General features: G+C 38.9%; 1 protein-coding gene across 2 annotated transcripts in view; it reads right to left on the bottom strand.

Moving 5' to 3' along the window:
- SPATS2 (spermatogenesis associated serine rich 2) overlaps nt 1-24,228 on the bottom strand; it is a 58,060-nt gene extending 33,832 nt beyond the window's left edge. For both annotated transcript variants that reach the window (XM_083356660.1, XM_083356659.1), the window contains exons 1-2: nt 24,166-24,228; nt 13,955-14,246 (exon numbers count right to left, since the gene is read on the bottom strand). In XM_083356660.1, the coding sequence (XP_083212786.1) occupies nt 13,955-13,994 (40 nt within the window). In that variant the 5' untranslated portion in view covers nt 13,995-14,246; nt 24,166-24,228. The remainder of the gene's footprint in view (nt 1-13,954; nt 14,247-24,165) is intronic.
- Nucleotides 24,229-24,572: the final 344 nt, after the last annotated feature.

The following is a 24,572-nucleotide window of genomic DNA, read 5'->3' on the forward strand; positions in this document are numbered from 1 at the left end:
TGCAGCTCAGAGCAAAAATATACTTGAAAACAGTTTCCAATTCCATAAAATTACAATTGGATCCACTTATAACAAATTACAGAAAGGAATATGACACATTAGGGAGCTGCAAATTCTATTACTAGATTTAAAAAAGAGGATAACCTGGAAAACAAAATAACTACCTTTAGAGGGCTATTTATATCAGGCTGAAACAGAAAGCCTTTTCAGACAACAATGTCCAATATTAACACATTTACTGTACTCATGTCAGAAAAATTTTCTCAGGATCTAAACATAGGTGGATTGTTTCAATTTTCATTTGTTTCTCAGTCTTTTGGCTACGATCAAATGTAGCCCTTGTAAGTTTCATACAGACACCTCCTGATTTAATTCTTAAAGATACTAGTGACTAGTCCGTTCAATCCCCACAGAAATTATTTGTAAGGATTGCAATTCTTGTTCAAAACTGAGCCCCAGGTATTCTTCAATGTACAACTATTTTGTTCAACTGGGTCTACAATTTCAGTAATTTTAAGGGCAGTTTGCTATCAATAAATGTAAAAACTATTTTAATGTAATTTATTGTTCCAAATGCAGATATACAATATCCATATCTGTATTCACTGTAGAAATGATAAAGTGTTCCTTTTGTTAAAGTAGTCAATGAAAAAAAATTGAGTTTTGAACTTCTTATCCAATGAAAGTGTCAAACTTGACAAAAAACCACCCTCAAATTTTTGCTGTTGCTGGAACCTCATCCACATTCTATGTATCTTGCCACCATACTCACATTGTTTCTTTCTTTCATACATTACTCTAGATTCTGTTCAATATACTACTGTATACTCAAAATATTCAAGTAGGTTGTCTATGGAGATTTTCAATCATCAAGGTCATGGATATCCTAAAGTTGCTTTTCCAAAAGGCAAGTGGACTTTCTTGGTGTTTTTTTTCTAAAAAATATTTCACTTCTCATTCAAGAAATTTCTCCAGTTCTGACTGACCCTAACCCTAACCCTATCCGGTGTTGCCCGTGGCATACAGAATATTTCTACTTGGAATGTAAGAAAAGTTAGTGGTGAAGATATTAATTTTGGACCGAAGGGCATTTGGAGACAAAGCACTTAGCAATGGATATCTCTCCTAACCCCCAATCCAGAGACACGACCAGAAGATTCAGGCAGTGGTTCTTGGGGAAGAAAGAGATCCATCTCCAAATCTGTAATAACAAACCCAAAAGGAAGTACCCAGGAATGGTGGGACTAGTACAGATGTAACAGAAATTGTATACCAGGGGTCCCCAACGCCCAGTCCATGGACCGGCACCGTGCCACAGCATGCCAGCAGCTGAGCCGCACTAACAAGCTAAGACCCATCCACGGGATGCAGGCAGCACACGAAACCACGCACCCTCCGGTCTGTGGAAAAACCTCTCTCCACGTCCCTAGTGCCCAAAAGGTTGGAGACCTCTGCTGTATACTATTGATTGTGGAATAACTAAGAGTATCAGGGACCCCATCCAAGTATGATGGGCTTTTCTCCTGCACAAAAATGCCTACACCAAAGTCAGAGTCTTTGATATAGAAATATGCTAAGGCTGTCTGTGGGAATGGGATCTTACATCTGGAGGGCTTCTAATCCTTATTGGCAATTATTTTCTGCAACATCATCCAGCTGAAAGGTGCTCTGTCTGGATGTGGAAATGAACAGCACTTTCTATAGGAATATCGTGCAGCAGTTCCACATAAACATTCCTAGATGGCTTTAGTGTAGAGGTCGTTCTAGTGAGGTCATTCACAATTTCCTGTGTGCCAGGCTTACTTGGAATTACACAGATAATTTGATGCATGGAGATGCTTTATATATATGTATATACAGTCATGCTCGAAATTGTTGGCACCCCAGAAATTTTTCCAGAAAATCAAGTATTTCTCACAGAAAAGTATTGCAGGAACACATGTTTTGCTATACACAAGTTTATTCCCTTTGTATGTATTGGAATACAACAAAAAAGGGAGGAAAAAAAGCAAATTGGACATAATGTCAAACAAAACTCCAAAAATGGGCCGGATAAAATTATTGGCACCCTTAACTTAATATTTGGTTGCACACCCCTTGGAAAAAATAACTGAAATCAGTCGCTTCCTATAACCATCAATAAGCTTCTTACACCTCTCACCCGGAATTTTGGACCACTCTTCCTTTGCAAACTGCTCCAGGTCTCTCTTATTGGAAGGGCGCCATTTCCCAACAGCAATTTTAAGATCTCTCCACAGGTGGTCAATGGGATTCAGATCTGGACTCATTGCTGGCCACTTCAGAACTCTCCAGCGCTTTCTTGCCATCCATTTCTGGGTGCTTTTTGACATATGTTTGGGGCCATTGTCCTGCTGGAAGACCCAAAATCTCGGACGCAAACCCAGCTTTCTGACACTGGGCTCTACAGTGTGACCCAAAATCCTTTGGTAATCCTCAGATTTCATGATGCCTTGCACACATTCAAGGCACCCAGTGCCAGAGGCAGCAAAACAACCCCAAAACATCATTGAACCTCCACCACATTTCACTGTAGGTACTGTGTTCTTTTCTTTGTAGGCCTCATTTCATTTTCGGTAAACAGTAGAATGATGTGCTTTACCAAAAAGCTCTATCTTGGTCTCATCTGTCCACAAGACGTTTTCCCAGAAGGATTTTGGCTCACTCAAGTACATTTTAGAAAACTGTAATCTTGCTTGTTTATGTCTCTGTGTCAGCAGTGGGGTCCTCCTGGGTCTCCTGCCATAGCATTTTATTTCATTTAAATGTCGACGGATAGTTTGCGCCGACACTGATGCTCCCTGAGCCTGCAGGACAGCTTGCATTCCTTTGGAACCTGTTTGGGGCTGCTTATCCACCATCTGGACTATCCTGCGTTGCAACCTTTCATCAATTTTTCTCTTCTGTCCATGACCAGGGAGATTCGCTACAGTGCCATGGGTTGCAAACTTCTTGATAATGTTGCACACTGTGGACAAAGGCAAATCTAGATCTCTGGAGATGGACTTGTAACTTTGAGATTGTTGATATTTGTCCACAATTTTGGTTCTCAAGTCCTCAGACAGTTCTCTTCTCCTCTTTCTGTTGTCCATGCTTAGTGTGGCACACACAGACACACAATGCAAAGACTAAGTGAACTTCTCTCCTTTTTATCTGCTTTCAGGTGTGATTTTTATATTGCTCACACCTGTTACTTGCCCAAGGTTGAGTTTAAAGGAGCATCACATGCTTGAAACAATTTTGTTTACCCACAATTTTGAAAGGGTGCCAATAATTTTGTCCGGCCCATTTTTGGAGTTTTGTTTGACATTATGTCCAATTTGCTTTTTTTCCTCCCTTTTTTGTTGTGTTCTAATACACACAAAGGGAATAAACCTGTGTATAGCAAAACATGTGTTCCTGCAATACTTTTCTGTGAGAAATACTTGATTTTCTGGAAAAATTTCTGGGGTGCCAACAATTTCGAGCATGACTGTATATACATATACATATAAAATTTGATGTTTTATTTACTTATATATATATGGCTGCCCAACTTGAATGCAATTTATAATAAACCTATGTAAAATAGAGTAGATAAAATGATTCCATTGAAATAACCAACCCTTGATAAGATATCAGGAATTCACAATTATTATTGTCTTCCAGATAGAGACTCCCATCTTCCTGGCCCCAATTCCTGAGGAAACAATCAGGTTTTTAATGTCCTTCTAAAAACCAACAGGCTCAAGGTCAATATACAACTGGGGGACATTGTGTCAAGATCACAGCAGTCTACATGGAATTATTGGAACCAAACTGATTTAAAATTGAATTCCTCTTTCTGTTCAAGCAGATTCTGCTCCATTTACCAAGTTAATCCAATCATTTGCTAACTGGATTTTCAGAAGGGAATAGAGGGAGGGAAGGATAATTCCCTGAGAGTGAAAGGCCCAATTCACCTTATTTATGAATAAGGTGCTCCTTTGCTGTCCTTGGTAGATTCTAGCTTCGTCCCAAATCAATCACTTTTCTTGCATTAAAGATTACCACTTAGAAGGATACCTATTCTGAACCATATTCCAAAGAGAAATTGACAGTCTGGGATTACATCAGTTTCAGAACGGTAAAATTCTCCTTTTTTTTAGAACTCATGGGAAAAATGTACCCTACATTAGCTCATGATTAATTCATGTTTTAAAACATTTGTGATGCAGCAAGATGAATTCATCTGAATAAAATTGCAGGATGGTAATATGCACATTAAAACATATTCTGACACTAATGGTTAGTAGCTCCTGAATTACTATTATTATGGGAAAGTGTTTGGGAAGATTGTAAACCCATGTATTTTTTAAACAGATCACAGAAGAACATTATGAAGATAGATACTGATAATTTGCAAGAGAAATAGGAATACCCTACTTTAAATAAGAAGTGGGTTAACGTTTTAAAGAATGTTAAATATGTCTCTGGAAAATGTTTAATAAGGCTGATTATAAATTTTACAGAATGAGAGAATAAAATGGTAGAAAACACATTGAAGTATAGATTTTGGGCATGCTCTATTCATTTTAGTTTTATATCTGTATAATTTTAAATTGTATTAACTGAAGTGCCTAATAGCTGAAGCACTTTGAGTGGTTTACCATGAATTACACTAAAAATACAATCTGAATACAAAGATACAGAATTAAATAAAAAATGCAAAATAAAAACTTCATATAAACTATAAAACACTATTGCATGTAAACTAGACAGCAAGACAGTCATTCAAAATCTAAAATAATACAAATTAAAATGCAATTAAGAGCCCATTAAAAAAAATCTCATAAAACAAAAAGGTATTGTGCCGTAACAAATCACAAGCATACACATTAACTAAAAGTGGAAGCATTAACAGATCTGAATGAAACTGGTCTGATGTTGTGGAGGTGATGAATACATGACTGGAAGTAAAGATCTATGTTTAATTATAAAAGGGCTAATAGAGATGTCAGAGAATACAAACTGGTATAATCTAGGTTATGGTATGTATATACTAAAGTAAGAATTCATAGTTTGATGACAATGGCATGCTGTGCTCCAGAAAATAGCAATAACAAAAATAACTAGAAATGAGTTTTGAGAAAGGTAGCACAATTTACATGAACCACTGTAATGTGTGGGAAACAAATTATTCTGTTGGGTGGCATGAATTGGAGGAGGGAGGGAGAGAAAATGGAATGAGGGAGACCAGAAAAAGCCATTCAGAAATCTAAGAAAAATGAGAATGGCGATTACAGGTAGCCTTCAATTTATAAACAGTAATGGAGCCCAGAATTCCTACTGTATAACATGACGGTGGTTATGTCAAGGCACCCATATGACCAAATTGACTTTACGACATTTTTGTAGCGCTCATTAAGTAAACACTCTGTTTGTTAAGTGAACCCATTGTTCACAATGGGTGGTGGGGGTTTTTTTTGTCAGAAACCAGAAGTAAAGGCTGGTTTCCAGTAAAAAAAAAATCATGAATGGCAGTCGTGCAACTGCGGGACACTGCAAACGGCCATAAACCAATGTTGAGGGCTACCTGTACTTGCTTGGAAAAAGGCCTTTTCTGAATACTGTACGTAGTTTAAGCATTAAGTTTATTGAGATGCATGTATGGCAAAGAGATTAACGAAAATCTAAAGGAATGATTGATCTCAGCGTTTGTGCTCTAAGACTTAGCAAAGGGTACGAGGGGCAATGAGAGGCTTTGAAGGTCAGATGGATCCTCAAATGATTGAAGCCCAGAGATGGTTTTTTTTTCAGGGGCAGGACCAGTTATTTGGAACAGCATTCCACTGGAAATAAGACTATTGCCTATTACTGACTGCCTTTCAGGAGACGCTACAAGCCAAACTCTTCCGCAGATCATCTGGTAATCCAACAGTTGTTGCACTGCTGTGATTACTGCTGCTGTCATTTTTATTCTGTATTTTTAATCTCTATCATTTTTGCATTTATCATCTTTCTTACTGGGTTTTGGTGCCATGATGAGGTCAAAGAGTATCTGGATAAGAAAAGATAGATTTACGAGAGAATGATTGCTGGAAAAAATAAAAATGAGAGATGTTGTATAGCATTGTAATCAATGTGTAGGCAAGTCCCTGTCCCCACATTTACTATCACAGCGGCCAGCTCAGACATTCAAATCAGCCCATCTTCGTCACAAGCAGAAACATGCAGGGTATGGCATGTATGCAGCAAGCAGATGCCCCCCAAACCTAATCCTTTTTATAAATTAGGGAAAAAAAGTTTTCTCTTTTTAGAAACTGAGTAGAAGTTGCTGGACAAAAGGCTGAAAACAAGTGAGATTTACTATCTTCCCCCAGCCTCAGATTTAAGCTGGAATTTGCAGGAAGCAGGATTATTGAAGAATAAGATATGTTCCAAGGCTAATCGATTCTTCAGAGCTATACAGGAAAATTAACTAAGAACAGAATCTTTAGTTTATTTCCTGGTAGTTGATTCTTTCTGGTTTCTGATATTTATGTTTTTTATACGTGCTCAGTACATTGTTTTATGCACTTCTTCATATTAGAACTAGATCTTTGATTCACTTAGAACAGGGGTCTCCAACCTTTCTGGGCTGGCGGCCCGAGGGATTGGGGTGGAGGTGCCTTTATGTGTGCAAGTACATGCACGCATGAATGGGACTGTGTGCACACAATCGGGGTTATGATTGCGCGTGTGATGCAGAGCCACTAGCACCTGCACAATGCTCGAATGATGCTAGTGTGAGTGGAGATGTTACGCTTGCAGCAACAATAGCACCAGCACAACGCCACAATGCTAGCACGAGTGTGGGGGTGTGTGCTTGTGGCAATGCTAGTGCCTGCCCAATGCTAACGGCATTGCTAGCGCCTGCATGACGCCATGACATTGCAGGAATGGGGGGGTGAGACTGCGTACACGCGTGTGCACTGGCCAGCCACTCATGCGGCCCAGTGGCCAACAGCCCATGGCCCGGTAGCAGACCACATGTTGGTGACCCCGACTTAGAATCATATGTTGTTCTAAGGGAGTTTCTTTTAAAATGGGATATGTGATTTGAGCATCCCTGTATTTTCTTCTCCAACAGGAAAGGTTTTGTATGGGACTATTTGAAAAGGAAGTTCTACATTCTTTTCTGTCCTCTGGCAAGATAAGCTGTAGCTACTAAGCAACTATGCCAAAGCAGGAAGCAGGGTTTTTGAGAAAAGACTTCCAACGTTCAGACTCAACCCTGACGCTATAAATGTATATACGAAAAAAAAGCTATGAACAATCTTGTTCTGTCATCACAGAACCATAGTGTTATTTAAAAGAAGCAGCAAAAATACAGAGCAGTTCTGATAGGAGTAAATGAAGGCTAAAAATATTAACATTTAAGAAAAAAAATATATAAAGGGATACTGTGAAGTTGTTAAAAATGGTAAGGTTGCAGATGTACATGGTACGCCTGGAAAAATGTAAAAGTATAGATTTGGGTTTTTAATGGAGTGCTGTGTAACTTATTTAACATGTGTGAGAACTCGAAAAACGATTGGAAAAATCCCAATGACTTGAAAAAACCACTGTTATTCTTCTAATTAAAAGGAAAAATAACAAAAGTAAATGTGAATATTAAGAGAGGGATTAACTTCAAACATAACTGGAAAGATGTGGGCAGAACTCTGATCACAAGCAAAATCTGGAAATCCTGTCAGGGTAGTAGTATGTATTATACATCAGGTATTTGTTCTCTGGTTGCTTAGAAGTGTACAAAAGGGAACATTTATTGCATAATTGTTGATTTAGACCCAGTGCGTGATAAGAGTGGGGATGTTCAAAGTGTATTGGTTGTCTGGAATATAAATGTAACTTTATAATTTTTGAATTGTTAGCCAAGAACCTAAATCAGAGTTCCCCAACCTTTCCAGGATGGCAGCCTGGAGGGGGGGGGGGAGAGAGGAAAGAGGGGATGGTTCTGTGGGAGGGGTAGGCTTTCCCAAAAGAATAAAATGAGCACGTACAAACAAGAGAGTCCTCAGTTACATAATGTTACAATCAATGTCTAGTACTTGTTATTAACATTCACTAAGTGTATACCGGTATATGAAAAATTCTACTAAGAAAACCTGACTTATTATAGCTTCCCATCACAAATAATATACATAATTGAAACATTAGAAATCACATCTGTGTACAAGATGACCATTTTCTACCAGAAAGATATGTACGAAACAAGACCAAATCTTAGTTGGTTCATAAAAATTAAGGTTTCTGCACCCACAACCCAATACAACCAATTAGAAATAAATTGTCAAGATCAAATTGCCATGATGCCTGTTAGCCTTTATCACTAATCAACTTGCCATAGAAAAGCGGGGAGGGGTAGAAACCAAAGGGAGGATATGGAATGCCAAGATGCCGTTCAAGGACCGTGAGAGCCAAGGTCATTGCCGCAGGTGCTTGATGGATAAGTAAGCCATTCCCATAACAAAAAGGAGTAGTATTATTGGACAATGTGAACAATCGATGGGTGGGGACTTAATTACCTCGAGGAATCCTTTTGCTGGGTTCGTTAGTGGGACATAGATAGCAAATAAAGCAATTAGAAAATACAAATCAGAACTAATATCCTAATATCTTAAGAATATGCATTAAAATATAAATTCATGGCTTCCGTTTTTTGATTGTGGCATTGGTAGACATGTGGGGAGATCGTTCCCTCCACTGTCTAGTTTTCTCCCGCCGGGGGACCCTGAAAAGGGTCGAAAGTCGCCCTGGAGGGGCATCGAGCGTGAAGAGGGCCCCTGAGTGATTGAGGAAGGGCGGCAGCCCTCCCATTTGATCCCAGGCAGCTCTTCCAACTGACAAGGAAAAGATCGGCCATTTATAGCCCATCCTTAAGCTGCTGACAGCCAAGGCCAAACTTACTAGCAAGCACTTGAAAGCAATGTGAAGAAATTGGGTGAGATTTTATCTTCTCTGCATCCCAAGTATTTTTCCTGTTAAAAGCTTCTTGAAAATTTACTCCCTGCCGAGGAGAGAGGGAAGGGAATTTTTTTCCCCACCCTCTAAAATGGCAGCATTTGATTACTTAGAGGAAACAAAGCTTTGAAAAAATCAACTTAATACAACTGGATATTTATTTTCTGTCTGGAACTTGGCGACCCAAAAAATTCCTATTCTTATTGGAATCTGTCACTTTATTTTCAAAAAAGAACTTAAAGTGGATAAGTTTTTAGTTTGGGATTTGAAAAAGACTCTAAATGTTATCAAGGATATTTTGTGGCGAGCTTGGCACAACAATTTTATTACTGTTTTATTACTGCTGACGAAGAGACTTGTTTACAGCCCAGGTCTGATCCTGGTTTTATCTACGACAAACCTCAGCTTTGAGAGAACAGCTGGGCAGTGAAACTGGCTTTTAAGAATGGTGGAGGTGAACATTTACTGACTCTTCCTTAATAAATCACCATCAGAAAGATCATTCTTAACTATGTCAGAAATGGAGGACGATTTCCAGATTCGGGATATGTTTAAACCCATACTTGAAGCTATTCTTGCAAATATTGAGGAACTTAAAGCTAATTTGAAAGATAAAGGCGCCAGCTTACCTCCAGAAGGCGAAACCCTGATTGCAGCTAGAAAACTACTAACCCAAAAAACAACAAGTGGAACAAGTGAACGCCAACAAAAGAGGGCTCTACAGAACAACAAGCACAATCTACTGAAAATCTAGATAATGACACAATAATTTCAAAACTGAAAATAACCTTCGACGAAAACCAGAAGAAGAAACCTGAGAAACAAAAAGACCAGATCAAATTGAAGACAACTATACCAGAACAAACATGGGGATCTGGGAGATCAAGGCAACTTATGATTATAAATGGGCCAGACCTCTTAGAAAATTAGCAACTAGATGGTCTCCTTTAATCCACATAATACACACAAGAATGAAGAGAGCCCTATCTGATGGTTGAAAAGCACTGATATGAAAACCTGGCTGGCAAAAGAAGAAAGCTAGAATTAGGTTGAAAAACTGGGGGCCCCCTGATTTATTAGAGAGGATCCTAAACTGTCAGTTAGTGGGCTAAAGGGAGATTTTGAAATAAAAGGAAATTTGAGTACTAGATTTAAAATAGTTAGAAAAGAGTAAAAAGGGGATTAACGGGTTGAATATTGAAGGTTTAGATTAACAAGGGAAATTTAAATTAACTATACAAAAATAGGTTTGAATTATTGATGAGCTGATTGTATATAGATGATGGATCTGAACTAATAAAAGATACTCTATTATTAAGGCGGTGATCTATTAGGATCAGGAGTAGAAAATGTTAATGGAATAGAATAAGAACATATTTAAGTTTTAATAATTCAAGGTGCTGGTGATGACCTATAAAGCCCTATATGGCTTGGGTCCAGGATATTTGAGGGAACACCTGCTGCCGGCATCAAGCTCCCTTCGTCCTGTGCGCTCCCATAGGGAGGGTCTTCTCAGGGTGCCGCCGGTCAAAGAATGCCGGCGGATGACACCCAGGGGGAGGGCCTTCTCTGTGGGGGTGCCTGCCCTCTGGAACCAGCTGCCTGTGGAGCTTAGGACTGCCCCCGACCTTCGATCATTCCGCCGAGACCTGAAGACCTGGCTCTTCGAGCTTTCCGGCTCAGGCTGAGTTTTAATTGGGTTTTAACTGGGGTTTTACATGTTGAAGGGACCTAGTTTAATCTTTTTTAAATTGGTCTTAATTTTTGTATTAATGTTTTAAAAATTATACCCTGTAAACCGCCCTGAGTCCTTCGGAAAAGGGCGGTATATAAATTCAATAAATTAAATTAAATTAAATTAAATTAATAGGTATAATTTAGATATTATAATTTTTATGAAATGAGATAAAGGAAATTTGGGTTACCTGAAAGTTAAATACTAGGGATGTTAAAGGTTAAATTGGAATACTGTAATTAATAATTAAAATTGGTAAAATTTTATAACAGGACATTGTCTATCGAGATCTATTAAGATATGTATAAGCAAAAAGAAAAGAAAAAATTGTATTTATACATGTGATAATGAATTTTTTACTGAATTTTGATATAATTAGAAATTTATTAGCATAAATATGAAATAGCAAATGTCAAGGGAAACTGAGAAGAAATATTTGATGGTGTAACCTGAGATACTCACTAATGATTGTATTACTGATCTACTGTTTAACCCAATTACCACATTGCCTTCTAAAATGTTATTCTTAATCCTATAAAATCTAATAAAATCTTTTTATATTTATTTATATTTGGGTTGACGAGGTGCTTAAAACACTCGACATACACACACACACACACACACACACACACACATATATATATATATATATATGCAAATTATTCAAATTGCTAATAAAGAATTTGGGAGGCTAAGATGATCATTTCGAACTCTTTATGTTCTCATCAGTTAGTCATACCCTTTATCTGAGATTCGAACCCGGGCTGATTATATATCAGGCAGTGTTTTAACCTCCTGAGCCACGGGTTCCTTCTCTCTTATATTAGCTGGAAGGCAAGGCAAATGTATGTTTAAGTATTTGTCAAGGCTTTTTGAATGGACCTTGCTAATTAACTCTTTCAGCCCTGAGCCGGGCCAAAACAGGAATGAAAGAGTTAATTAGCAAGGTCCATTCAAAAAGCCTTGACAAATACTTAAACACACACACACACACACACACACACACACACACACATATATATATATATATATATATATATATATATATATATATATATATATATATATGGACTTATATGCCGCCCTATCTCCCGAAGGACTCAGGGCGGCTAACAACAATAACGTACAATAAATACAGAAGTTAAAATTAAAATTAAAATTAAAGGCCCCTGTAGAATAAATAAAAATAAAAATTAAAATAAATTAAAAATTAGAGTTAAAAATTAAAAACATAATTAAAATCCCTGTCAGTCTAGGTCAGCCAGGTGGAAAAGGAGTGTTTTGAGGCCGCGGCGAAAGGACTGGAGATCTGGGGCCATCCGAAGCTCAGGGGGGAGCTGGTTCCATATATAAAAATTCATATGTTCTGTTTCTAAGTTTTATAAACAGATTATTATCCCAACCATAATTTAGCTTTAGGGACAGTGGAAATAATAATTTGAACCAAATGTCTGGTCTAGAAGAGCCAAAAATCTTTTTTCCACAGGATGAATAGCGTAACACTTTACAGCTGGAAATAGTGCACACAGCCAACTTAGCAATTTATTCTTTCACAATTGTCAAATTTTATTTCAGAAGGGACTGGCAACAGAAATAGTTAGAATTATTGAATGACATAGAAGCAGTAAGTTAGGTTTATTTAAAATGCCTTCCTTGTTCTCAATACACTAATCCAAACACATTTAAAAGGAACACCTAGCCTTTGGAATTCAGGGACCTGAATACAACTTGCAGATCTATATTTCAATTTAACTACAGTTCTGTAAGATATAGCAGAAAACCTAGCATGCAGAAAGACCTCTTATGCACTTGAAAATCAATCAGCTATGTCTTAACTCTGAAAGAAAAATATCCTTACTAATATGCAAGAAAAAGGGGAAAAAAGGCACATTTTTGAAAATAAAGTATAAGCCAGTTGTAAGTAACCGAGCTATTCCACTGCAGCTTCTTTGAAAGATGGTTGCACAAAACATAAGAGGGGAGCCAATTCATGCCAATTTGGGAAGAGGTAGGACCAACCAAATTATATACTCTGCCCTAGGATCTTTCTGAAACCTGTGAACAGCTATAGTTTTGGAATGTATAATTGATCAATCTAGCCATTTTAGCTGAAAGTTATTCAATAGGACTGGTCAATAAGCATGCCATTTATTCAGATCAGCGCACTTCCAGAAAAGTTAAAACAATCCACTTTAAACTCAAAATGCTGCAAAGATATCTTCCACATATTCATAAAAGCCATAATAGACTCGTAGTCATTTTTTAAATCTAATTCAAAGTGCTAGTTTTGATCTTTAAAACATGTCCAAATGTCATGTTAACTCAAACATACATAGTGAACCTTGATTCTTGACATATTATCAGTGGCATCCAAGAGAGGGCAGGGAAATGAAAACTACATCATAGCCTTATCAAGAAAAGAAAAGTCACCAGCAACTTTCATTTGCAAAACCTACATGCATAAAATAAAATGTTTTTGCGGACAGACATACTTGGCATACAATCTTAATATTAACAGGCAGATATAGATATCAGTTTTCAATAAGATTTATTGTTCCTGACGTTAGGGAAAAAAAAGGTAAAGGCTTCCCTGTCTAGTTGTGTCCGACTCCAGGGCACAATGGTCATCTCCATTTCTTGGCCAAGGGAGCCAGCATTGTCTGAAGACATTTTCCGTGGTCATGTGGCCAACATGACTATATGCCAAAAGTGCATGGAATGCTGTTACCTTCCCATCAAAGTGGTACCTATTAATCTACTCACTGCATGCTTTCGAAGTAATAGTTCTTTAAAATGATACTGACTTCTCAGGAAAACAAAATTCTGCCTAGAGAGGTGCAATTTCTCAAATGAGGCACAGAGAATAGACAACTCTCTGCCATAGCAGGTCTTGCCGTTGTTACCGTAGTATTGATGGTTCTGAAGAAAAACTAATTTTTTTATGTCTGCCATTAGTTTAAATTCCTAACACTAGAAAGTCACGCTTTTTTCAAATGTTGAAGACATTCCTTTTTCGATTTGAGACAAGGATGAAGGATTATATTTTAGAAAAGTAACCTTATATTTATTTAGCAGGATGTGAACAGGATTTCTCTTCTTTACAAACACGTAAGAGAACAATTAGAGAACCTCCCTGACTTTGATGAATGTATTAACACTGAATAAATTCCCATATTTGATAGCAATCTATTATATAGTCCTTTTTCTTAAAAATACTACCTCTATATTAAAGCTTACCTTTTTGGTTTTGCTTCTTAGACATAATAGCTTGTCTCATTTAATGTCTGTTACACAGCAAAAAATATGGTTCCTCAAGTATGAAAGTAGCAGATGTGATTCAAGTACTGCTTTGCATCCAGGCAGGAAATGGCAAGTATCTGCTCAGAGACAGCAACCTCCCCAGCTCCCAAGGCAACTGGAGAATTGTCAAAATCCTGCTAGCTGAAGACTGTAGCTTCTTTCTTTTAGCACCAATCTTCTTCCATCAGGAAGCACCCACACAGCAGTTCATGTTGCTGCTTTACAGATTCTGAAAACGAAAACGTACAGGAGGAATTAATTTACCACTTCTATTTATTTTAACAAAAAAAAAATTCTAGGATAACATGGGATAAATAAGTTGTAGTCACTATGCAAGAGCATTCCCCAAAATGGGGTGATTTTCACCAAACTCAATGTTTCTTCACTAAAATGTAAAACAAAGAGCAGGGGAAACTTATAGAGGCCAGGGTAACATCTGGCAGACTTTGCCCTCTGTTTAAACAGCTAGCATTCTGACACTGAAGTTAATGTATTTTACAGTTACACAATATAAACCTTTTGAGAACACTAGAAGGTTTGACTCACGAGTAGAATCATTGCATAAAGAGTTTATGGTATCAAAGTGATATTTATGAGTGCATACAACAATAAAAGAATTTATGAAATGTTGTCGTTCTTAAGGTACTGCAGTTCTCCTTTAAAAAAAAAGGTTACATATATGCCACAGGGGGGAAAAATAAGAAAAAAGGGTTGCTATTACCACCAGGATAAAAGAAAATAAACTAAATTAGAAATTGTTAGGTGTCACCAGAAATGGCATTAAAATTTCAGTATAAAACCACACGAACTTGAAAGTTATTTTTAAAACATATAAACTGAAGAAAGGATCGTATAAGAATAGTATTTTACTATGTTCCAAACTTTAAATACTCAGACATTCATTTTCATTTTTTTTAGTTCTAAGCTTTTAGCATATAGCACTATGGATGATAGCAGTTTTGCTTAATTCTAATTCCAATGACAGACTATTTCTGAAATTAACAATTAGGACAGAAAATCACATTATATCCCCTCTGTATGGGCGAGAAAAGAAAGCAATCAAACAAGAATTCTTCCTAGTCATCAACTGATCTCTTGACCCTTTTTCCCCCACCACCAAAGTCTTCTAATGGAGAACTTCCTGTGTAGAATTATCCATTTCTTGCAACTATGTATTAAAAAACACAGAACTATGCTAACTGTTGCAGTATGGGTAAAATAGTATGTGTTAAAGCTTTATTGAGTAGATTTCAGGTCCTGGTGAGTTTGAATAATTAAAACTAAAACCAATATGTACAAATCCACTAATAAATCATGTTTTATCTCTTAATATACTTAGAACATTTTATGTGAAAAATCTTTTATTTCTGTAATAGATCGTCACTTTAAAAAATAATAATTTACCTCATATTAAAACTCAAGAATAAACTTAAGGCAAGCAAAGAATCATGAAACTGTTTTCTAAAAGTTTGTAATTCCTCAAAGCCAACAACACTGTAAATTCAACAGCTCTGAAACTCAGACATTACTCATTTAGTCTGGTCTAGAGTACTTATAAATCTAAAACCTCTGTTAACTATATAATCCAACATCAGTCAGGCAATTAAAAATACCATTTCAAAATGCTAAAGGTTCAGTTTTTGTTCAAGATATAACTTCCTGTTCTCTACTAGATGACCAACATTTCCAGAAGAAGGTAACTACACTTTTAGAAGAATTCAGAGTTTATTATGCATTTTAAGCAATCTCAAGAACTATAACATTCAAATTACATATAGTCTCCCAAATGGTGCAACTTACAACAATAGCTACACCCTTTCCTGCTTTTTTTTTCAATTAGAAAACAGACACTCCAAACATTTGACAATGTTAACACCTATAAAAAAAAATCACCCCAAATAATGAAAAAAAATCTCACATCTAGTTGCATACCATCAGTAATACCATCATATCATCATATCACCATATCACATGCAAGAGCCCTCAATCTGGAAAAAATAAATGAAGATCACAGCTGTGCAAAGGATGCAAATAAGAGAACAATGTTAACAATATTGCAATTAAAAATACTGGCTATTAAGAAGCGTTTTATTTCAGTATCTTTCTTTTGCTTTCCACATACAAAAATATTTCAGTGGAAAAAAATTCAGCTGAAAGAAATGCACAATCCTAAAAGTTTCAACCACTTAAAAGCTGCCATTTCCACCCATCTTGAAGCCCATTCTTTTTTTTTTCTTCTTCAAAGAGTGTACTTCAGCAACACACATTATTTAACCTAGCTATTCCATTTTATTCCCTGAATGGATTATTCTACTTGAGAAATTTTGATTAGCGAACGAATGAGTCACAGGCACCATCTGAATAGATCACTCACTCATGACCTGATCATCTCCCATTTGGACTACTGCTACCTCTGAATAGTTATCCAGGAGCTTCAGCTGGTACCAAATGTGGTTGTATGGCAAGTTTGAGTGCCCAAAGAACAGCACATGTAACACCTCTACTGTGCGAGCTGCACTGGGTTGCGTCCAGGTCCAGTTCAAAGTGTTGGTTTTGAGATTTAAGCCCCAGATGGCATGGGGCCAGGTTAGCTATGGAACTGTCTTCATCTTGTCACATCAACTCATCCCATCAGGTCAGGCAGGGAAGGAATTTTTGGTTAAAGAATTCTGACTGTCCATGTCCAGGAAGAGAGTCTTCTCTGATCTTGCCCCTGCCCCGTAGAATACCTTTCCCCCAGTGGTGAGGCAGGCCCCACTCTCCTGGGCTTCTGGAAAGGCGTGAAAACATGGCTCGGCAGCCTGACTTGGGGCGGACAGAGGGACATGTAGCTGGTTAGTGCCCTGAAAGCCCTTTCCCTCTGCCTTTTAATTTTTAACACTGATTGCCTTTTAAATTTTATATGCTGTTTTTATGTTAATATTTTATTTGTACACTGTCCAGAAACCCTCTGTGAGGGAGGCAGACACTTTTTAAAATTTTAGAAATAAATAAAGCTGTAAATCAAGGAAATCAATTATATAGGAAGGTAACAGAACCCGGGGTACGTAGTTGGTAGAGTTTATATATCCGTGAACATATTTTAAAAACTAAATGGTATATTGTCAAACATTACCAGAGACACATCTATATCTGGTGTATCACTGCAGTATTTGTCTATATACCAAATGGCAGCTTTGGACTGTAGCCCAAGATGATTAGCTTCCACTTTTAACACAGAATTATGCTTTAAAAATAGTGGCTAGATCAGTTATTCCAGCTATACAAAGAGCTGTTGTTATGGTTGTTTCCCCCAAGACAAAATAATTGCTGTGAGAATAAGCATGTTGATCCTTGCTCATGAATAACTGTCCCAAAATCAACTAGCAACTCTAGAAGCATTACATAAAAGCAGGGGCTGTTTCATGAAACTATTTTTCTAAAAGGCAATAATCTATTCAGCTAGAAGCCAAGCATACTAATAGAAAACTAATCACACATATGGACTGCATGACACAACATTTTTAAATTCTCAAAACTGTAACAGTTTCTTATAAACTGAGGTAGACCTGAATACTTCAAAAAAAACTGGCTTCAATAATATCTGTAGCCAGCCACCAGCTACATTAATATTTATACAATATTAATACTTTATGAAGTTTCACAAGCTAGAAAGGGACACTCTTTGTCCAACTGGAGGCTACTAAGATCAAGAACATAGTAAACTATGAAAAAACAAAAATATACTAAGACTTTTTAAAAAAAAATATGCCTTTTGAGTCAATGTTTGACTTCTGGTGAACAATACTGGACATTGATTTTGATTTATTTGCCATCAAATCATTGACTCTTAGTGACCACACAGATTTTCTCATGACAATCTATCCCTAACTTCAAATCTTCTAATGGTGCACTCATAACTACTGTGACTGAAGCTTGGACGTAGATATACAAAAATAAAAATTATGATGTATATCCTCTGTAATAGGGCTTTTCAACCAGTGGTACGGGTACCATCTGTGGTAGATTGCCACCTGGCAGGTGGTACGCGACCATCCTAGAAAAGTAGCAGGGGAGGGGAATGAGCTGAACCGGTGGCAGCATCACACAAGCCTGAGTGAGAGATGGCTGGAGCTGCAGGGCTGTCAGGGCTCAGCAGAAGAGCCAGGATCAGTGCCAGGCTCCAGCTGGAGCTCGGCGCTGATCCTGGCACTTCTGCTGAGCCCAGAAGCTCCAATCAGCTGGAATGTACGGTCAGAGTGGGAGTCATGTGAAGTGACCAAAACCTGCTGCAACCACCCAGCAGAGGTGGGAGAGAATAAAAACCAAGCACCCCCCAACCCCACCCCTGCTGCCAATCCTCAACAGAAATGCTCACAACAATGAAAACCTCAGACAGGAGAAAGAGCACTGCCGGGCGGGCAGGCAGGTGTCTTGGTCGGCTGTGGCTTGGGGAGCACTTTTTTCAGTGCCATTGTAACAGTCACTAAGCGAACAGTTGTAAGTCGAGGACTACCTGTACTTCATCACTTTTTCCCTTTTGGGGGGGTTATCAAGTTTTTGACACCTTGCTAGGCGACTGGTGGTACTCGGATGTTGCCATGTCCTAAAAGTGGTACATTGGGTGAAAAGGGTGAAAAGCCCTGCTCTATAAAAATGGATAGTGACAAAAATATTGGAAAAAAAATCTATCTTGCCCAGATTGGGAGAAGAGAATCATGATGGAACTTAAGTGCAGATTCTGTAATCAATCTGGCCACCAGTTCTTTCAGCGTGTTATCACGTGGCAATTAAAATACATCAAACAAATATACACTAATCAGACCTGGGCACTGCACATTTTATGCCCCCAGGTCACATCCAGATCTTTGGCTATCCCTGTCTGGCCCAAGTGGATTGTTTTTATTTTGAAGGCAACTGCTTCCTTTTTCAGTTTATGCATGTGTGTGGATGCATACCTATGCACCTTCACGGTCCTACTGTTCAGCCCTCCACAACAGTCCCTGTTTTTCATGTCGCCCCTTGGTAGAACTAACTGCCTATCCCTGCACTATGTGATGTATTTGCTTATATCTGAATTTCTGCCTATTGTAGAGTAGAAAAAGATAATAATTTTGAATAGCGTCCTATGAAACCTAACATTCATTGTTGGTTTTGTAACTTCTTTGACAAAAAAACAACAACACACATTCATAATACTCAAGGCTACATCTAGTTGAAATTATAAGAACAAAAAAAGCACTTGTTTGTTACAAAACTTGGTCAAAAACGATTGGTTTCATAAGAATACTAAACATCCATTTAGCTACACTATTGAAGAATCCCATGTTGATGAAACAGCATTTCTAAACATGTGCTCATCGTGTACAATTGATAATGGCAGCCAGAAGAGTAAGTGGCGCTTTGGGTGGATTAACCTGCATTTTTTAACTCAATTTTTTCACTATCTTTCTTGAAAGAGATTCAAAGATTCACACTTTACAGTCACCAAATGAGCTCAAGAATAAACAGACAGCACACAATTATTTGAATGCTGCATTCAGTTTCAAGGCCACTCAAAAAGCAGAAGTACTTCTGAAACTCTGTGCAATTGTAGACAGCAAGCCTCCCTCCTTGGCAGGGCTGTACCAATCTGTTAAACCCATCTGCAATTAGGACCGTCTTCTCTTGAAGTGCAATCCTATTCAAAAGTCACACTGAAGTCAATGCTACTCCTTCCCAGAGAATTCCATAGGGTTGTACCTTAATAAGATGAACTCAAAAAATCAAAACCACATGCTTATTGTCAGAATGCAATATCTGGCACCATACTTTATAAAGTAAATACTACACTTTATAAATATAGACCAGACATGTCAAACACGAGGCCCGGGGGCCGGATCCGGCCCGTGGTTTCATGTGGCCCGCGAAGCCATCCTGGAAACAGCCCCCACTGCCTTGGCCCTTGCCCCGGTCCCATCTCCTTCTGCCAGAGACCCTCAGATCTGTCCCACTCCTGCCCAGGCCCCCATAGGCACCCTTGATGTGAACGATGTAGAGCTGGCCACACCCACCTAGTAGGCCATAGGCACTCTAGCCACGCCCACCCAATAGGCCATGCTCACCCAGGCCATGCCCACCCGGCCCCCTGAGGGCAACCGCAATGCTGATGCGGCCCTCAATGAAATTGAGTTTGACACCCCTGATATAGACTATGGATGTGATAGTTATGAAATAAATTGCTCAAAATTTGGAAAAGGTTGTTTTTACTTATAAAAAAATTGAAAAGACTTAATATAAATCTATAACCAAATAAACTTCATCACAAAGACGAAGACAACAGAATTAGAACAGCTTTAGATCCTGCTTATCCCAAAAAGTGATAAACTGTATATGAAGATTTGCACATGGTTATAGAGTTGTGCAAGTCCCTCAAAAGAGGTGTTCTAGAACAGGGCTTTTCAACCAGTGGTATGGGTATCACCTGTGGTACAATGGTACCTGGTAGGTGGTACGCACCCATCCTAGAAAAGTGGTAGCGGGGGAGGGGAATGAGCTGAACCAGTGGCAGCACCGCACAAGCCTGAGCTGGAGCTACAGGGCTGTCAGGGTTCAGCAAAAGCGCCAGGATCAGTGCTTCTTCGGGGCTGTCAGGACTCAGTGGAAGTGCCAGGATCCTGGGGCTTCTGAACCCAGAAGAAGCGCTGATCAATTGGTATGTTGTAGCATCTCCAGGGTCTTGGGATTTACATTCAGATGCTTGGCAACTGATTCATACGGTCACAGTGTCCCAGGGTCAAGTGAACTGACCAAAACCTGCTGCAACCACCCAGCTGCACCCCCACTGCCAATCCTCAATAGAAATGCTCACAACAATGAAAACCTCGGCTAGGAGGAAGAGCGCCGCCGGGTGGGAAGGCAGGTGTCTTACTTGGCTGTGGCTTGGAGGGCACTTTTTTCAGTGCTATTGTAACTTCGAACAATCACTAAGCAAACTGTTGTAAGTCGAGGACTTTTTTCTTTTTTTGGTCATCAAGTTTTTGACACCTTGCTAGGCGACTGGTGGTACTCGGATGTTGCCAGATCCTAAAAGTGGTACAATGGGTGAACAGGTTGAAAAGCCCTGTTCTAGAACAAGTGGGAACGTGAAATGAAATCACTGTGTACGGATACATAGGCAGAAAAGACCACAAACAGCTTCCAAAGCAACCACTTAAGCCTGGAAAAAGATACAGCCACTTTAACAATTCAGAAATATGTTTCTGAATTTTATTTTTATTTATTGCGTTTATTTGTATCCCACCTCCATTATTTTTACAGATAACTCTAAGGCAGCAAACATATTGAACATACTTTCCTCCTTCTATTTTCCTCACAACAATAACCCTGTGAAGTGAGTTGGGCTGGGAGAGACTGACTAGCCCAAAGACATCCAGCAGCCTGTCAAGGCAGAATTAGAACTTACTGTCTCTGGCTTTCTAGCTTGGTGCCTTAACCACTAGACCAAATTGGCTTGAAAGATGTCTCTCTTCTAAGAGAGTTGCACAGCTCTAGAAAGATCTACAATATAGAAAAGTTGCATATAAATTCAAATTTTATTTAAAGCACATAATTCAGCAATGTAGAGAATATTTAAAAACAGTTTTGAATGCATTCTGAAATTACCGTATTTTCCGGCGTATAAGATGACTTTTTAACCCATGAAAATCATCTCAAAAGTTGGGGGGTCGTCTTATACGCCCAGTCGTCTTATACGCCGGAAAATACAGTAAATACAGTACTGATAATAACATATGGTCCTGAGTTGTCAAATTTTATATTCTGAGCATAAAAGTCCTGTTATTGTTATTAGTTGCAATGTATAGTTCCTGTCTGTCTGTCTATCTATCTGCTTTAGTCACTACAGAAAACTAAGAAATTATTTTTACTAATAACAGTCAAGGGATTGACTTCCAATGTCAAATAAAACAGCCTAATAGAAGTGTTGTTAAGGAATAAATTATGGTTTTTAAAGCTCCATTTTATTTAACCATTGAGGATTTTTTGGCATTCATTAAGTGAAGACTAATGTTAATGATTACATATTACATACTGCAGATGCAACAAATCTATAATTGAAGTAAATAAACTTGATTTGAAAGTATTTCTAAATTGCACAGATCAGGACATTATATAAAAGTCATTCTAATCTAGCACTTTAAATGAGGAGCAAATTACAAATGCAACCAACTATTCAACATAAAATTGAACAGATAGCCATCATTTTATCACAAACACAAGACATCTAGCCACTATGTCCAATTTTAATACCTAAAAAAAGTTTTAAAAGTAACTGCAGTTTCCTTCCTATCCTTAAATAATTCTGAACCATGCATATCTTATCTAACTATGCTTTCTATATTTATATAGAAATATATTTATGTAGCATCATTAGTCTATGATGTATCTGATAATCTCAGAAACACAATACATCAATACATCCAAAGTTTTTGGTGGCCAATGTACTTTGAACCAAGACAGCAAGCACTCCTTAGTCAGATCTAGTCTGTTTTTCGCTTCATTCTGTGCTACTGAACAAAAAAAATTACCCTTTTCAAAGCCTGAACAACATCTATGTTAAAACAGCAACATCTGGCTAATTGGCTTTGAGTACAGTAGTCCCTTACCAAGCTATTTTAGTCTTGTTGATCATGAACATAACAGCTCTGGATGTTCACAGTCCAGAACTTTCAATTATTTTCAAAGATCGTAAGAAAGAAGCGTCATAACAAATAGCAAAAGCCCTAAGGATCAAAACTGTTTATCCCAACTTAGATGCATCTTTGTAATCAGGCAAATAAATGTATTTCCTTTCCTGGAAAGGAAATACATTTCACATTTAATCCACAAACTAGTTAGTTTAGCACTGTGTAAATGGAACTGTATAATCAAACAGGAAAACTCAGCCTCCAATCTTAGGACATTCTTTTCCTCTCTGTTTTGCCTTGATTTATCTTTTCTGCTTAACTAATGTAATTCCATTCAGCCATGCTCCCTATAAGCCTCATGCTAAAGCCATGCTGCCTATAAGCCTCTGTCACACAGGTGCTTTTTCCAAAAGGCAACTGGACTTTCTTGGTGAAAAGAAAGTCCAGTTGCCTTTTGGAAAAAGCACTTTTGGGACAAGGATGACCTGGACGGTGCAGAATCTCCATAGACATACAAGTTTCTCTGTTTCACCTTTCAACTGCCAATAGGGCACACTGGTGCACTGTTACTTTATCTTTCCAGAATACCAATAACTATAATTCACTTCAGCAGTAACATATTTCACTTTTGCAGTCTTTAGCTACTGCTGTTTCCCTTTGAAAATATGTTTTTCAAATACCAAAACGCTGCCGTTCAGATGCAAATACTCTAGCAGCAGGCAATAGTCTATAGCACTACTTACAACTTGCTTTTTTCTAATCCCCATTGTTATTTTGCCTTCTTCCTCCTTTCACCCTCTCCCTCTCCCAGTGCTGGGTGGGGGAAGGGGATGACAGCGGAATTAAAGGTTTAGGGCCTGTGGGAACGAACACTCTCATTCTGTATAGAAAAGAAATCCCTCTAGACAAAATCAGGACTTTTTTGTGTCCTTCCGAAGGCGGTTTACCAGGTTGCTTGATGGACGGTTCTCCCTAAATCGACCTGCTTGCCCTGCAGCCTGTTTCGTAAATTGTTCTTTTGCGAGTTCTCATGGGAAAAGGGATGTCCTCATCCGTAAAGGACCCGAGTCTCTTTTTCACCAAGGCAAAGGCGTCTCTACTTTTCCGCGTGGGCTCTTTCTTTTTATTTTTCGTGGGATGCAAAGACTGTTCCTCTGCTGTGGAGTTCAGGAGGCGCCAAGGCTCTGGGCTGAGCTTCTTCAGTCCTGCCTGCCACATATGAAACCCCTCCTTCCACCGCCACATCGCCACATCGCCTCGGCGCTCTCCAGCCCGCCGCCCCTCAATGGCCGGCCTCTGAGCCCACCCCTTATTCCCCCCAACACAGGCCATTCGCTCAGTTGCCTGCCTGTGCCGCGACTCCTTTCCTTGCTCCCCATCACCGCTTCCAGCTTCTTCCCTCCGAAGCCCCTTCCCCACATGCTTTTCATCTCTCCCCCCCCCCGCAACGACTCCCAATCCCCGCTCTTCGCCTTGTTCCCACGCGCCAACAGCCCTACCCACCTCGGCGGAAAACCTCATCAAATCTCAGCCGCTCCACTTCTCCCCTCTCACCTCAGGCCGCCGCCGCCGCCGCCGCCAAGCGCCGGGGAAAGTGAGCCCCGCCCACCCGTAAGGGAGAGACCGAGAGAGCAAAATCGTCGAAGGCTGCGCGAGCCCCACAGCCAACCGGACACAGGCGCCCTCTTTCCTTCAGCCAATAAGAAAGGGGTTTCTCTTCGGCAGAGCACCGGCCAATAGGAGCAAGGGAGAACCGAGTTCGCTCCCACCTTCTCTCTCTCTCTCTCTCTCTCTCTCTCTCTCTCCCCCCCGCCCCGCCTAAAAATCCAAAAATTGAGTTCGGCTCGAGGACAACGGAACCGCTCTAGCCCCCGAAGCGCTTCGCCCTTTGTCCAATCGGCTTCGGCGTT

Source organism: Vipera ursinii (assembly GCF_947247035.1).
Source record: "Vipera ursinii genome assembly, chromosome: 2".
NCBI lineage: Eukaryota > Metazoa > Chordata > Lepidosauria > Squamata > Viperidae > Vipera > Vipera ursinii.